This window comes from Trichechus manatus, unplaced genomic scaffold (genome assembly GCF_000243295.1).
Source record: "Trichechus manatus latirostris isolate Lorelei unplaced genomic scaffold, TriManLat1.0 scaffold00009, whole genome shotgun sequence".
NCBI lineage: Eukaryota > Metazoa > Chordata > Mammalia > Sirenia > Trichechidae > Trichechus > Trichechus manatus.
Window position 1 is genome coordinate 24,046,409 of NW_004443945.1, and position 16,275 is coordinate 24,062,683.

General features: G+C 36.4%; 1 protein-coding gene across 1 annotated transcript in view; it reads left to right on the forward strand.

The window, feature by feature from the left end:
- Positions 1 to 856: 856 nt before the first annotated feature.
- Positions 857 to 16,275, forward strand: part of RAD54B (RAD54 homolog B) — a 77,066-nt gene continuing 61,647 nt past the window's right edge. The window contains exons 1-3 of the mRNA XM_004370771.2: positions 857 to 1,031; positions 5,513 to 5,663; positions 9,851 to 10,007. Coding sequence (XP_004370828.1) covers positions 5,529 to 5,663; positions 9,851 to 10,007 — 292 coding nt within the window. The 5' untranslated portion in view covers positions 857 to 1,031; positions 5,513 to 5,528. The remainder of the gene's footprint in view (positions 1,032 to 5,512; positions 5,664 to 9,850; positions 10,008 to 16,275) is intronic.

Genomic DNA, 16,275 nt, shown 5'->3' on the forward strand with positions numbered 1-16,275 from the left:
CCAGAGTTTGATTCCTGGCCAATGCACCTTATGGGCAGCTGCTACCCGTCTGTCATTGGAGGCTTATGTGTTGCTGTAACGCTGAACAAGTTTCTGCACAAATTGATCTTTTAAATGACCGTACCTGTTTACACTCCTATCAGCAGCGTAAGGTTTCACATGTTCATTAACCCTTGATAGTTTTAACTTTTGTCACTGTTGGATGAAAAGTCCTTTAACCCGTCTCTCTCTTCAGTGTTGCCTTTCTAAGTCCACATTTCTTAGGGTGGCAGTGTGTCATTGCCTGGAACTTGGAGCGTGCTCAGTGAATACTCATTGAATGATGTCATTTCCCTGCTTAACATCCTTTAATGCCTGTCCAAGTCCTCAGGAGATGCCCCCTTTCTGAGATTCCAGTAATCACTTATTAGTCTTTATATCCCTAGAACCTAACAGAGGGTTTGGAAAATATCTTGCAGGAGGCTCTAAATCAGTGTTTTTTGAATTAATGAATAACTACATAAGATAAAGCCTACCCCTCTACGATGCACACATTTCCATCATTGCACTTATCACACCAAATCAGAATTTATTTATTACATGTACACGCAGGTACATGTGACGTCCGTTGCTTCAGCGTCTGCATCAATGCCTGACACAGAGAAGACACCAGACATATTTTTAGAATTGAACCGTAGAACCCAATCAAACTTGCAAGCGCTTAAAGAAAAATACAAAGGCACATGCGCAGTTATGCGGTAAGGTCATCCAATCACTGGCTGGCTGGACCCGGCGCTATGGCGAGGAGGTAGTGCGCAAGCGTGACAGGCTCGCCGCGGTTGGCTGCGCCGAGAGGCGGGAGCCTTGATCTCTTCCGGCGGTGAGGGAATCGCTGCTTACCGTGGTTGGTCTTCGCTGGACGCGCGTCCTGTGTAGACTTCTCGTCCGTGCGTCTCTAGAGAAGAGGGCTTGCGAGGTTGCGACAGCCTGTAGGCTCGTGGCAGACAAAGCGGCGAGAGCCGCCGGGACCAGCCCTCCAAGGAAGAAGGAAGGTAGGCTGTGGGACGCGGACTTGGCCGCCTTACCTGTTGGGAACCGCCATCCGAGATGAGAGGGACGCTCTCGCTGCTGGCCCGGGAGGTGGCTTCTAGCGGACGGTGGGAGGCCAACGAGAGAGGAGAGTCCGGACAGGGGGCCGGTGTGCGCAGGGTCCTGCGGAGTTTGAGTTTGTTTCACCCAAGACTAATCTACACTCCGCACTGTGAAGCCAGTTCCCCGGGGCCTAGAGGTGAGGATCTGTGAGCGCCCTGGATTTTAACAGTCACGAAAACAATGTCTAAGAACCAGCGCCTTCTCTAGGGGCTTTTACCTCTTGACTGGTCAGTCCCCCCCCCCCTTTTAATCAATTTATGGAAGAGTTTGTAGGCAGGTATAGTGGGACCAACATGTCAAAGGACCAGCTTAAGCCATGAAGTGATATAACTCCTATCGATTATAGTTGCAAAGTGAAAAGCAGAAGCAGCAGGGGAGGTCTGCTTCTACTTTTTGGTAGAGTTGTTGTTTTCTTTACATTCTTGCATTTTACGAGTGAGATTGTTGCACTCCCCTTTGCCTTCTAAAGCCCAAGTGAACCCGTAGTTTCTGGTCCCCTTTGTTGAACTACATTCTTTATCCGCACCCTCTCCCCCTCTCCCACCAGGACATTCATCATCTCTACTCTCACAGTACCTTAGATACTAAACACCCAATAATCATAACTATAGATGGTAATATTACAGATAACCTTGAGTGCTTACTGTTTCTTTTAAGTGCTTTACATATAGCATACGTATCCATATCATAACCCTCCCAACAATCCTATGAGTAAGGATGATTATTGAATCTCCTTCTAAAGATGAGGAAACTGAGACACAAAGAGGTTAAGTAAACTGTCCAAGATCGCATGCTAGGAAGCGTCAGTCCAGATTTATATTCCGACATTTGCCTCCAAAGCCTTGCTCTTATTTATTCTACTGTTATTTTCGAGTACTTTAGGCTTTCTGATGTTTTCCACCTGTCAGCCTGGTCGTGCCGTTTTCCTTGGGAGGACAGAAGCAGGTGAACAGTAGTATAGAAGTTGTAGTATAACAACAGGGTTGCCAAATGGGCTATTTCTAGGACCTGGGAAAGGGGCCTAAATAGCAGGGTTTAAAAAGCAGTAAGGGTGAATGTGAATAATGTCACTGAATTATACACTTAAGAGTGATTGAAACGGCAAATTTTTCTGTGATACATATTTTAGCACAGTAATTTTAAAAAGGCAGTAAGGGTGCTGAAGTATTTAAGGGGAAATGTACTGATGTCTGCAGTTTACTTTGAAATGTGTCAACAAATTAAGATAAATTGATGGATGGCAAGGTCATACATATAGCTAGTAAGTGGCAGAGCTAGAATTCAAGCCCAGGTAGGCTGGCTCCAGAGTCTTATTTTCTCAGCCATTTCTCTGTACTGTGCATATGCCTACATTCTCAAATTCATTATTTTTTATTATTAGTTTACAGGATAAGTGGAGGGTAGAAAAATTATAAATCATGCATTAGGTGTAGAAGGATCTAGGATGGTGATTTAGTGTTGAAAGAAATCTTAGCCATCTAGTCCATTCACTTTTTACCAATGAGGAAACCGAGGTCCACAAAGTTTAAAATAGCTTGTTCAAAGTTGAGCATCCCTTAGGCAGCAGAATCAGAACTAAACTCAGGTTTCCTTCATTTCTGCTATTGATTTTTTCTAGCTGCTCTGTTTTTCTAGTGTTCTTAAAAAGGTGTGAACCAAAAATTTCACAGTATTTTAGGGGGATCCGACCAATGCAAAGTATAGAACCTATCTGATGATGCAGACATCGTATTTTTATTAATGCTATGTAGAAATTGCTAGTTTAAGTAGGCTCACCATCTTGTTACTTCAGTTGAACTACAGTTAACTAAAAACCTGAATCTTTCATTTGAACTGCCCCTTGTTCTATTTCATTTGACCATTAAGTAACGGAGTCTAAATGCGAGGCCTAACATTTACCTCTTTAATTTTGCTGTAGTTAGCATGCATCATTTTCATATTTGTGTCAGTTACACACCTGGAGACTTGTAGTATTCTCCTGAGCTATTTCAAAAACGAAATGAGGTTATTTTGGCATGACTTGTTTGGACAAAATTTGTATTGACATCAGGTATTGGTAAATACCATTTCTGAAGTGGTCATAAACCATCTTTTTTATAATTTGCTGTAAGATGGTGCTAATAGAGATCAAGTATTTTGCAGCGATTGTCTTTCACTTCTAATCCCTCAGATTATATAAAGGTCTGTTAAATATCAAATAACTTGTGTATTTCATCATTTTAACATCTCTGAAATTTAGAAATGTCCAATAGTAGATGGGATGTCACAGTTTTAATTGGTTGCTTTTTTTTTTTCTTTCTTTCTTTCTTCGATACATAAAATAACGTTGTTGTTGTTAGGTGCTGTCGAGTCAGTTCCCACTCATAGCCACCCTGTGTACAACGTAACGAAACACTACCCGGTCCTGCACCATCCTCATAATCCTTCTTATGTTTGAGCCCGTTGTTGCAGCCACTGTGTCAGTCCATCTCGTTGAGGGTCATCCTCTTCTCTACTTTACCAAGGCTGATGTCCTTCTCCAGGGGCTGATCCCACCTGATAACCTGTCCAAGTTATGTGAGGTGAAGTCTCTCCATCCTTGCTTCTAAGGAGCATTCTGACTGTACTTCTTCCAAGACAGATTTGTTCATTCTTTTGGCATTCCATGGTATATTCAGTATTCTTTGCTAACACCACAATTCAAAGACACCAACTCTTCTGTCTTCCTTATCAACGTCCAGCTTTCTCATGCATATGAGGCAATTGACAACACCATGGCATGGGTGAGGCGCACCTTAGTCTTCAAGGTGACATCTTTGCTTTTCAACACTTTAAAGAGGTCTTTTGCAGTAGATTTGCCCAATGCAATGGTAATTGAAAAAATCTAATTAGTGCTACTTTCCCTGTTACAAAGATATCATTTCCATTGTAGAAAATATGAAATATGTAGAAAAGAACTCAGCAGAAAATAAAAATTACTGGTACTTCTAATACCCAGAGATGATCAGTATTAAATTTGTGGCATATGTCTTTGCAGTCTTTTAAAAAAATCCACTTTATGGAATCATACAGAAGTATGATTTACAGTGTACATTTCAATGTGTACACTTTGATGAGTTTTCACAAATGTATGCAAATCCCTGTAACCACTAGTATGATCATGATATAGAACATTTCTATCGCCACAAAACTTCCCTCACACCCCTTTGCTTTGTAGTCTTTTCAGAGGACATACACACATACTGGTTTATGTCCTTTTTTTCTTTATTTAAATAAAATTGGAAAATGCTGAACATGTTTTCTTGTATTCATTTTTTATTTGATATAAGAAGAATATTTTCCCATGTCATTAAACACTCTTCTAAAGAGTTTTTTTTCCCCTTTAATAGCTGCAGAATCATTTATATAACAAATATTGAATACCTTCTATGTGTTTAGTACTAGCGGTATAGTGATGAATGGAATAGAATACTTTGTGCTTGATCCAGAAGTTTACAGCTTGGGAGAAACAATAGGCATTTTTATTACACTATGAAAGCCTTTGGGTTGTGCATGCATAAGAAGGGCCCCTAATCCAGTCTTTGGGAGGAGGTGGGGAGGACTCGTAGTTAAGAGTCCTAAAGAATAAGGTGGAATTAATCAGGCAAAGAAAAATGGCAAAGGACATTCCCAACATTTGTATAGGGGAAAGTTTGTTCAAAGGCCTAGAGAAGAGAACCTGCCTAGCTTGGGGAACTGCAGTACTAACGCATAGAGTTTTAGTGGTATATGCACAGAGTGTATTCTATTGTGTGGGTATTAACTAGTACCTCATTATGGACGTTGGGTTTCCATCTGTCTCACCTGTCCAGTCCTGGTGGAAGTAGTATTGAGCAAAAATCAGAAAACCTGGTTCTGGTATCTTGATGTATATAAAAAATATTCTATTGTTTTAAAAGGAAATAGAGTAGTAAAAAACAATTGAATTGCCAGGATTTCAAACATTCATTTAAAAAATGTTTGTTAGTAGTGGTAATGTGTCTGGTGGTGTGGTTGGCGCAGCTTGTGGATTACTGGAATGGAGAAAAAGCTACATGCTTGATATATGTATGTGAATAATTGTGTTTCTTTAGATTTTGAAATTTTGGCTTAAATTGTTTTAAATACTATATCATGATACTAATCTTTAGTATTATGAAAACTGACATAATATGTGCTCTAGTTTATATACCCTTGAATTTGAACTGTATAAATTGGATGAAAAAGAACATCTAATTAGCTATTGAACATGTTTTCTAAGGCTTATTACAGGCTTATTCTCTTATATTTTTAAGATGTCATGGTTGTAGTGATGAGCTATTTTTATTTAGGGGGGTAATTCTGATCAGGTTAATGAATAATTTCTGTTTTTGATATTTTTCAGGTCAGTGCTGTTGATTATGAGACGATCTGTAGCACCAAGTCAGTTGCAGGGGAATCCCTTGAAGAAACCAAAATTTATACCACCAGGAAGAAGCAATGCAAGTCCAAATGAAGAGATTACAAAGCTGAGTCCAGATGTAAAATTATTTGAGGTAAAAAAAAAAAAAAAAAAAGCATAATGTAGAGAAGTAGGTATTAAAAAAAAATACCATTGAAACAGTTACAATACTTATTGCCCGTAGGAGTTTTCAGTATCTCTGACAAAATCTTCTAAAAACCTTAGAAAGATTAAATAATTTTTTTTAAAATATGTGACATGTAGTTGGGTCTATAAATTATACTTATGGTAACTGTAAATAAATACCTCTGTGAGGGAAGGGGAAATAATTCTTGTAAATAAATTATTCTAGCCAGTATTCTTCTTCTTTTTGGGTGTATATAATTTAACCAATCCATTATTGTTGAATATTTAGGCTGTTTACAGTTTTGTCACCTATTATAAGTTATGCCATTTGGACATCTTGTTACATAAGTCTTTGGCTGATCTTTTTTATTAATTCTTTAGGATAGATTACTAGATGTGGAATTAGTCGGTTAAAGGGTATACACTTTTTTTTCCTTTGAGATAAAAAAAAAATCGTGGTAAAATACATGTAACAAAATTTACCATTTTAACCATTTTAAAGTGTACAAGTTAGTGGCATTAAGCACTTTCACAGTGTTGTACAACCATCACCACTATCTAGTTTCAGAACTTTTTAACCTGTATTCTTCTTAAAGTTATCACATAAATAAGTGGAAACTTCTGTATATATGGTGGTTTAAAGAGAAAACTTACATAGTCTTTTGAATTACTATTCCAATCATTTTCGTCTGTAAAAAACAAATACTTGAAGCAATATATTTGTTAACACTGAAAGAAAGGATTATTTTGTACTTAGAAGGTCTGTAAAATTGGTAGTACAAACTTCCTGTTACTCTATAATTATCTGGTTCATTTATGCTATGGAGCTAAAAATCTACTTATTTTTGACTCTGCTTTTTTTTGATTTGCATGTATTTGTTTTGCCCTACAATTCTTCAGTTTTCATACTTAAAACTTTCATAGGAGATTGTTAGCATTTACCAGTATGAGAATTCTGACCGTACTATGATGAGGAAACTTTTTTTTTTGTTTTTAATAAAGTTTTTAAATACCCTTATTGAGATATAATGCATATACCATACGATTCACCCATTGAGATTGTACGGTTTAGTGATTTTTTAGTATGTTCCCAGAGTTGTGTAGTCATCAGCACAGTCAGTTTTAGAATATTTTCATTACCCCACAAAGAAACCCAAACACATTAGCAGTCATTCTCTGTTTTCTCCTAACTGCCTCAGCCCTTGGCAACCACTAATTTACTTTCTGTCTCTCTGGATTTGCCAGTTCTGGACATTTCATATAAATGGAATCATACAATATGTGGTCCTTTGTAATAGGCTTCTTTCACTTAGAGTAATGTTTTCAGTATTCATCCGTGTTGTAGCATGAATTTCTTATTTTTATTGCTGAATATATTAGTTTTCTATTGCTGCTGTACCAAATTACCACAATGTAGTGGCTGAAAACAACATAAATTTATTATCTTACAGTTCTGTAGTTCAGAACTCTGACATAAAATCAAGGTGTTGGCAGGATTGCATTCTTTATGATAGGCTGTAGGAGAGGATCTGTTTCCTTACCTTTTCCAATTCTAGAGGCCACCCGTATTCGTTCGTTCATGGCTCCCCTTTTCATCTTCAAAGGTAGCAATAGCAGATTGAGTCCTCATGTTGCCATCTCTGGTTCTCTGCAGCTAGGACTCAGGTGATTAGATTGGGCTCATCTGGATAATTCAGGATAATCCGTCCATCCCATGATCCTTAACCTTAATCACACCTGCAAAGTCCCTTTGCTCTGTAGCATAACATATTTAGAGGTTCTAGAGATTAGGGTGTGGACATTTTTGCTAGCTATTATTCTGCCTACCACACTGAATAATATTCCATTGTATTGATGAACCATTTTTATTTACTAATTTATCAGTTGATGGGTGTTGGGATTGTTTCTACTTTTTGACTATTATGAATAATGCTACTGTGAATGTTCATGTAAAAGTTTTTATGTGGACAAAAGTTTTCATTTCTCTTGTGTATACCTGGGAGTAGAATCGCTAGGTGATATGGTAACTGTATGCTTATTCTTTTGAGGAACTGCCAGACTGTTTTCCAAAGTGACTACCATTTTATATTCTCACCAGTAATGTACAAGGGTACTGATTTCTCTACATCCTTACTGACGCTGGTTGTTTTCCCTTTTTTTGATTATAACCATTCTAGTGAGTAAAGTGGTATCTCATTGTGATTTTGATTTGCATTTTCCAGATGGCCAGTGATCGTGAACATCTTTACATGTGCTTATTGTCCATTTAGATATCTTCTTTGGGCAAATGTCTATTCAGATCCTTCGTCCATTTTTAATTGGGTTGTCTTTTTATTGTTGAGTATTTTTTTTATAATCCTTTTTATTTCTGTATAGTTGGTATTGATGTTCTCTCGTTTATTCTTGATTTTAGTAATTTGATTCTCCTCTTTTTTTCTTTTTATTCTTTTTATGAGTTGTAAGAGCTCTTTATATATTTTAGTTACTAGTCCCTATCAGATATATGATTTGCAAATATTTTCTCCTGTTTTGTGGGCTGTCCTTTCACCTTCTTGATGATATTATTTGCAACACAAACATTTTTAATTTTGATGAAGTCCAGTTTATTTTATATTTGTTGCTTGTGCTTTTGGTATCATAACTAAGAAGGCTTTGCCTAACCCAAGGCTATGAAGATTTACTTCTACATTTTCTTTTAAGAATTTTATAGTTTTGGCTCTTTAAGTCTTTGATCTATTCAAATTAATTTTTTATGTATGGTGTGAGGTAGGGGTTAAATTTCATTCTTTTGCATGTAGGTGTTCAGTTATCCCAGCACCGTTTGTTGAAAAGACTCTTCTTTACCCCATTGGATTGTTTTGACACCCTTGTCTTAAGGTTTGTTTTCTGATGTAGTTTCTAAGGACTAATTCCAGACCAAAACACTGATTTACTATGTTTGTTTTCCTTTTAATTGTATCAGAAAGCCTAGTAGTTATTTTACTTTCTAAAACTAATGAAGTAGGCATTTTTGAGATCATGTAACTTTTTTAGGCAAGGCAGCATGATAAGCCTAACTGTATTAGGCTTATCAGTTAATTGTATTGCCTCCTTACTTTATCTATTTCATTCTTGAAATTTTTGTTCTTAAATTATTTCTTATCTTAGATTGAATTAATCATGTTAGGAAGTGGTTATATTATTTAATGGATTACTAATCCATTAGTATATTCATTTTGATGCTCAATTTGTCCCAGATTTTGCCACGTGTATTTATCAAGTAAATAAAATAAACACCCTTGTTGTTAGCATCACAGATGCTTCAAAACAATATTGTCAGGAATTTTTATTGTATTGGCCTGATAAATACAAGTGGCAAATTGAGCCTCAAAATAAATATACTAATGGATTGTAATCCATTGAATAGTGTAGGCATCTAAGCACAGCCCTGCTGACACCTTGATTTTAGCCCAGTGATACCCTTGTTGGTCTTCTAACTTACAGAATTGTAAAATGATATATTTATGTTGTTTTAAGCCACTAAGTTTGTGATAATTTGTTATAGCAGCAGTGAAGAACATACGAAAATAGAGAAAAGAGTATATTACCAACCCCCATTTATCCATCACCCTTGCTTCAACAATCATCACCTCATGACCAATCTTGTTTCATTTCTACCTCTCCAATTCCCTCCCTAGTCCCTTCCCTACCTGTTGTTTTTATGTAAATCCAAGTAATAGCTTTTCATTTCTAAGTATTTTAGTATATATCTCTAAAATATAAGGGCTCTTTAAAAAAAAAAACCATAATGATAGCACCATTATCACACCTAAAATGGCAGTATTTAAGTGTTGATTTTATATTGAGACATTTAGCAAGAAAAAAAGGAGCAGCTGGCTATGAGAATGACATTATATGTGTTTAAAAACTCTTCTGATCTGTTTCAAGTACACAGTAATTATAAGCATCATTTTCATTCTGTCATGTCTTAAAGTTTTTAGAACATAATTAAAACTAGTTTAAAATAAACAATAAAAATTACATTTTAAATCTATTTTTATATAGTCTCTAGATATAGAGAAACTTCTGGTTCATATTTTAAATCAGGAATCTATTATGTGAAAATATGGAAATTAGATTCAATTTCTGCTTGAAATATATATTTTATTCTTTTAGGTTGCTGCAAATAAGTCACAAAATGATTCCAGAACATGTAGTTTAAGTCTTCTGCATACTGAAGGGAATGCTAGACAAATTAATCACAGGGATAATTACGGTGGAAAATATCGTTCTGAAGCATCTGTGATGCCAACACTAGATCCACCTCATACAGGTAAGACTGTGCTTTAATGATTGGATTTATACTTGGCCAATAATATTATTCTTTATATTGATTATTTTCAAGAATGAATATGTTATATTTGGATATTGTTAATGTATTAACATTAGATTGTCGGCAATTTAGATTTTTTGGGTCATGATTTACCTTTAGTGATTGGATTAATAATTATGTAATTTTAAAGTTTATAATAGCTCTATGTTTAAGAGTGTTCATTGTAAACTCTTTGGTCAAATATGATCTTTTCCTCAAGTGCCAAAATAAATTGTGTTTAAAGATTTGATTAAAAAATTTTTTTTCCAAGAAGTATGTTAATAATATTGAGAGATGAATTTTAAATGACTAATTCATTATAATCCATGGCATAACTTCAAATTAGTTAGATTTGGATTATCAAGATATAGAATTATAGGAAAACCAAGCATTTAACAAATGTTCCTGCCCTTATTCCTCCGTTGTTGAATTAACATAAGGATTATGGTTCTTTTTGTATCCGTAAGAGATCACTGTTTTTCAGGTAATTTAAAAAAAAAAAAAAGAAAGCATCACAGCTGTTTATCTATTTGGCTGTGTGAAAGGCATCATTAATTTTCAAATTATATTTATTCAGTTTTTGGCTGAACACACAGATTCAGAGAGAGAGCCCCATCTGTTGGGCTACATAATAGTAACTGCCGTCTTTTAGATACTAGTATAGATCAACAAAGTGCCTTAAGCACTTAACCCTTTAACTACTTAATTAATTTGAAGGTATTTCTTTAACTTCACGATTAATAAATTTTACCTATGAATGGGTATTATGCTGCTTGAAGCCACTGAGTTTGTGGATTTGTTACTGTAACAATAGACAGTTGATTTGTTCCTTTGTTGTGAGGCAGAAAGGAATTCTGTAATTTCCCAAGGCTGAGAGGGACTTTTGGAACTGGTTTCAGTTTTGGGAGATCTCTAGAGACAGCTCTGGGCATGGCAGTTTAGTTGCTGCCCTGTCTCACTGATTTGCTCTCTCCTTCCTTTTTTCCTCCCTTCTTCCCTCTCTTCCTCTTTTCTTCTTTTCATCCTCATTAGGGGAGTTTCCTCTTTTCCCAGGCTTTCTTCTCTATCGGCAGTCCGAGATAGTATACTCGTTTCTTTTCTGTCATGATAGCTAATCCTTCACCAAAAAATAATATTGTAGACTCTAGAATATAACACATTCTGTGTTACTGATTTTATTTTGCGCTTTATTTGTGTTCTACAGTTTCTTACTCCCTTCCTTGCTAAATAGGAGAAAGGAGTTAAGAGTTAAGATAAATTGAAGAGGGAGTTAATTTACACAACCCATAATCCCTTAATCCCTTTTCTGATTTAGTACATTCACTGGACTGAGGAACTTGTGCCAATTTCCTGATACCCTCCTGCCTCTCAGTCAGGGAATGAGGTTAATTGGGAAAAAGAACCTTGTAAGAAGCATCTTGCTTTCTATCATGGATTGCTGAGGAGGGATGTAGTGTATAGGAAAGCATGGATATAAGAGACCTATATAGTAAACACTCACTTTTTTTTTTTTTAAAAACACTCACTCACCTTTTGGCATCCTTTTAATCCTAGCTCTAATCCACCTTGAAGTGTTCAGGCCTAAGCCTGTGGCCCCATCCCCAGCCCCCACCATCTTTTATTTTGAGAAATTTCTTACATATAGAGAAGATAAAAGAATAGTCCAGTTTACATCCTAAATTCAGCAGTCGTTAACATTTAGTTATCAAATTTGCTTTCTCTCTCCGCTCTGTGGGTGTGTATATGCACATACATTTTTTTGCTAGGTTATTAGAAAATAAGTTGCAAATATCGTTCCATTTCACCCCTAAATATTTGAGCGTGTATTTCTTAAAATAAATGCCTTCTCCTGAATAACCACAATATTATTATTACACCTAAGAAGATTAACAGTAATTTATAATATTGAGTCCCTGGGTAGCACACACGATTAAGTGCTTTGGCTACTAACCGAAAGTTCAGTAGTTCAAATCCACCCAGAGGTGCCTCGGAAAAAAGCCCTGGTAATATATTTTTGAAAGGTCACAGGCATTGAAAACCCTATGTTCAATTCTACTCTGACACACATGGGCTCACCAGGAGTTGGAATTGACTCCATGGCAACTGGTTTGGTTTTTTGGTTTAATATCAGTAATACCATTTTTTGCTTAAACAAGTTTGAGTTTGGTTTCTTTGTCAAGTAAGTACATTTTCACCCCATTGAACTTCACTGGCTCTTCAAGTCTCTTTATAACCCTACCTGTTTGCAGATAATATTACTTGTGTGAGAATGAAGGTGTAGATCTACCACTGCTGATTTCCCCAAAGGCTCAGGGAATGTACACTTTCTGGAGGCTGTGGTAGGAGGACCCACTTTTGCCTCTTTTCATCCAAAAGCTCCAGATTCCCTTCTCTTCATGAACAGTCCAGCTCAGTACATTTCAGCCTGAGCTTGTGAAAACTGAAGCCTGGGAGAAGGGAAGCCCGAGACCTCCTAGGTATTCAGAGCTATACTTTCCTTCTTTAGAAAAAGAAATTCTTCCACTGGTTCCGATTCTTTCTCATTCTGATGGGCTTATAAAATCAGTAATACCATTACTGATTACCATGAATTCTTTGTCATTAATTCTCTCAGGAACATCAACCATACTATTTGTATTATATTTTATCGATTTACCTGAGTCTGCTTCACTGAACTATAAAATACAAGGGTAGGAACTTTCTCTTATTTGAGTTTTGACTCAAATGTTATGAATTCCAAAACCTTTTATGACTGAGTGAAGGGATCTTGAGAGACCTGTAGTTTTCTATAGTTGAGCCCCTTATTAGTCCTTTAGCTTTAAAATGCTTCAGAGAAGTCAAGTAGTCAAGAACATACTGGAACAGTTTGCAGGTTTTGGTAATGACTGAGAAAATAGTTCCAGAAAGTGTTTGGAACAAAAGTCCAAGTGTAATGGATATGTGATGGATGAGTGAAACGTAAGCCAGTGGAGGCAGTGAATGTAAGCTACCTTTTCAAAGAAATTTGGTTGTAAAGGGAAGGAGAAGTATCTTGAGGGATGCCAGGGGACCAGAGGAGTTTTTTGTTTTTTAAAGTAGTGTGTTGTAGGCTGAGAGGAAAAAATTAGTAAAGAAGCGAGGATTAAAGATACAGAAAACCAAAAAACCAAACCCACTGCCATCGAGTCGATTCTGACTGATAGCAACCCTACAGGACAGAGTAGAACTGCCCCATAGGGTTTCCAAGGAGTGGCTGGTGGATTCGAACTGCCAACCTTTTGGTTAGCAGCCAAGCTCTTAACCAGTGTGCTACCGGGGCTCCAAAGATATAAAAAAAGAGTGATAACACCTGTCTCTGGTGTAAGGTTCCAGGAGATGGTTAGACATATTTTTAGGGGTTTAAAAATTCTTAGAGAAATTTAGAATTTTGTGCTATCCTTTAAATGATATTAATAAAAGTATATGAGCATATGCTCAATCTTTCAGGCAACCACGTTATAATTGAGCACTACTATAAGATTTCATGCCTGCAAATGAGAGCAGAGGTAGATATAATGTGTAAGTAGTATACCAAATGAAGATTTTGCATATTCAAATAGGTATAATGAAAGAATTGAGGCATCACATTGGAGTAAAGGTTTGTTGAACACACAAGAACCTGTGCCAGATCATATTTATACTGTGATTGTTGTTGTTGTTAGGTGCTGTGGAGTTAGTTCCAACTCATAGTAACCCTATTGTTTTAATTCAGCAATATATATATATATATATATATATATATATATATAAAATCACTTAGTTTTATGTTTGTAAATATTCCCCTCATATTCCCTTGACCAAAGCTAAATCATATAGCCACACTTAGCTTCAAGGGAGGCTGGGAGATGTACTGGTAGTTTTTAGTCAGAGTAACCGTGTGCTTAGCTAAAAGTCATGATGAGAGAGAAGGGAAGAATGGATATTGGGTGATAACTAGCAGTCTTTGCCACAGTGCAGGAATGTGAAATTGTACCTCTCTTACAATCCATTTGTCTATCACTCCTGTCACTAACATACTTCTCTCAGCCCGGGAACTCAGTCAAAGAACTAGAATTGTAGTTCTCAAGTAGAAATTATGGCCCTATTCTTGTTTGTCAAAGTAATACCATTTCAGTAATTTTATTTTCAAAGGAGACTTAAAAATGTTTGTTTTTTTAAAAATAGGTAATACAATATATTTTTTACACATAGTGAAAAGTTCAAATGAAATGTAGAATATAGAAAAAGTTTCCCTGATTAGTAGCCATCTAATTCCCTTCCTAGAGGCAACTAGTTACCAGTGTTTTGTGTATGTTCTTTGAGATAGTCTATAAACATTTAGAAACCTTTGTATGTATATATTTTCCCCATACAAATGATTGGTCACTAGCTGCATTGTTCCATATATTGCCTTTTTTTTTTTTTCCTGTAATACATGTCTTTGAAATCTTTTTGTCAGTACGTTTAGAGGTACCTTATTCTTTTTAAAATGTCGAACAACCCTTGCATTCCTGGAATCAACCCCACTAGGTCTTGAAATATTGTTCTTTTGTTATATTATTAGATTTTATTAGCTAAAAAAAATTTTTTTTAAAGAATTTTTGCATTTATACTTTTTGGATATACTGGTCTGTGGTTTTCATTTCTTGCAATATCATTGCATTGTTTTGGTGTCAGTAAAGATCATTTCATAAAATGTGTTAGGATTCATCCTCTTTATCTGGAAGAAATTTTGTAGAATTGGTATTTTTTCATTATTGTTAGCTAGAATTCCTCAGCAAAGGTGTATTCAGTTTATCTTGTTCTTTTTGTGTGTGATTTAATAGTTTGTCCCATTCAAGAAATTTACTGTTTTATCTAAGTTGTTGAATTTATTGACATAAAGTTGTTTGAAATATTCCCTTAGTATTCTTTTTAGTATCTGTGATGGTTAAGACTGTATGTCAACTTGGCTAGGCCATTATTCTCAGTGTTTTAGCAGTTGTATAATGTTGTGATCATCCCCATGATGGAATCTGCTGAGTGGTACTGGCGGAGGCAGGGCCTGTGGCAGCTCACTGCCCCCTCAGTTTCATCCCTCTGCCTTCTGCTGGTTACTTTCTGCCTGCTCACCTTGCCAAGGTTTTTGGCTTGTTCCAGACTCAGCAGCTGCCTCTTGTTGTCTCACCTCCGGTTCTTGGGACTTGAGCTAGCAGCTTACCTGTTGATCTTGGAATTCGTTGAACTTCTCAGCCTGCAAGTAAGAGTCCAGTTCCCTGACCTGCTGACCTTGGGTTCGCCAGCCCCTGCAGCTACGTGAATCAGGAGAAACCTTGTGGTATTGTCTGCTGATCTTGGAATTCATTGACCTTCACAGCCTGTGAGCAGGAGCCCCTCTCCGACCTGCCGACCTTGGGTTCCCCAGCTTCTGCGGCTCCATGAATTCAGAGAGGCCTCTACCCTGATCTATGGACTTGGGACGTTTTAGCCTCTACAGTTGCATGAGCTATTTCCTTGATATAAATCTCTCAATATATTTAGACGCTTTACTGGTTTTGCTTCTCTAGAGAACCCAGCCTAAGACATTATCTGTAGACTGTACAGTAATGCAGGGCCCTGGTGGTGCAGTGGTTAAGAGCTAGGGCTGCTAACCAAAAGATCAGCAGTTCAGATCTACCAGCTGTTCCTTGGAAACCCTATGGGACAGTTCTGCTCAGTCCTATAGGGTCGCTATGAGTTGGAATTGGCTGGATGGCAACGGGTTTGTTTTTGGTTTTGTATAGTAATGTCTCCTCTTTTTTTCTGATATTGGTGATTTCTGGTTTTTGTCTTTTCCTTATCTCTCTGGCTAGACTTTTACCAGTTTTATAAAGCTTCTCAAAGCTTTTGTGTTCTTTAATTTTCTCTGTTGTCTTTCTGTTTTCTATTTCATTTATTTCTACTCTTTTATTTCTTTCCTTATACCTAGTCTGAGTTTAATTTACTCTCCTATTCTTCAGCTAGATCATTGATTTGAGAACTTCTTGTTTTCTATTATCAGCATTTGTTGCTATAAATTTGTCAAAGTCCTGCTTTAGCTTCATACCGTCAATTTATTTTATTTTATTTTATTGTACTTCAGGTGAAGGCTTACAGAACAAATAGTTTCTCATGAAATGGTAGTACACATGTTGTTTTATGACATTGGTTAACAACCCCAGAACATATTAACCCTCTAACTTCTTAACCTTTTTTTTTGGTGAAGATACACATA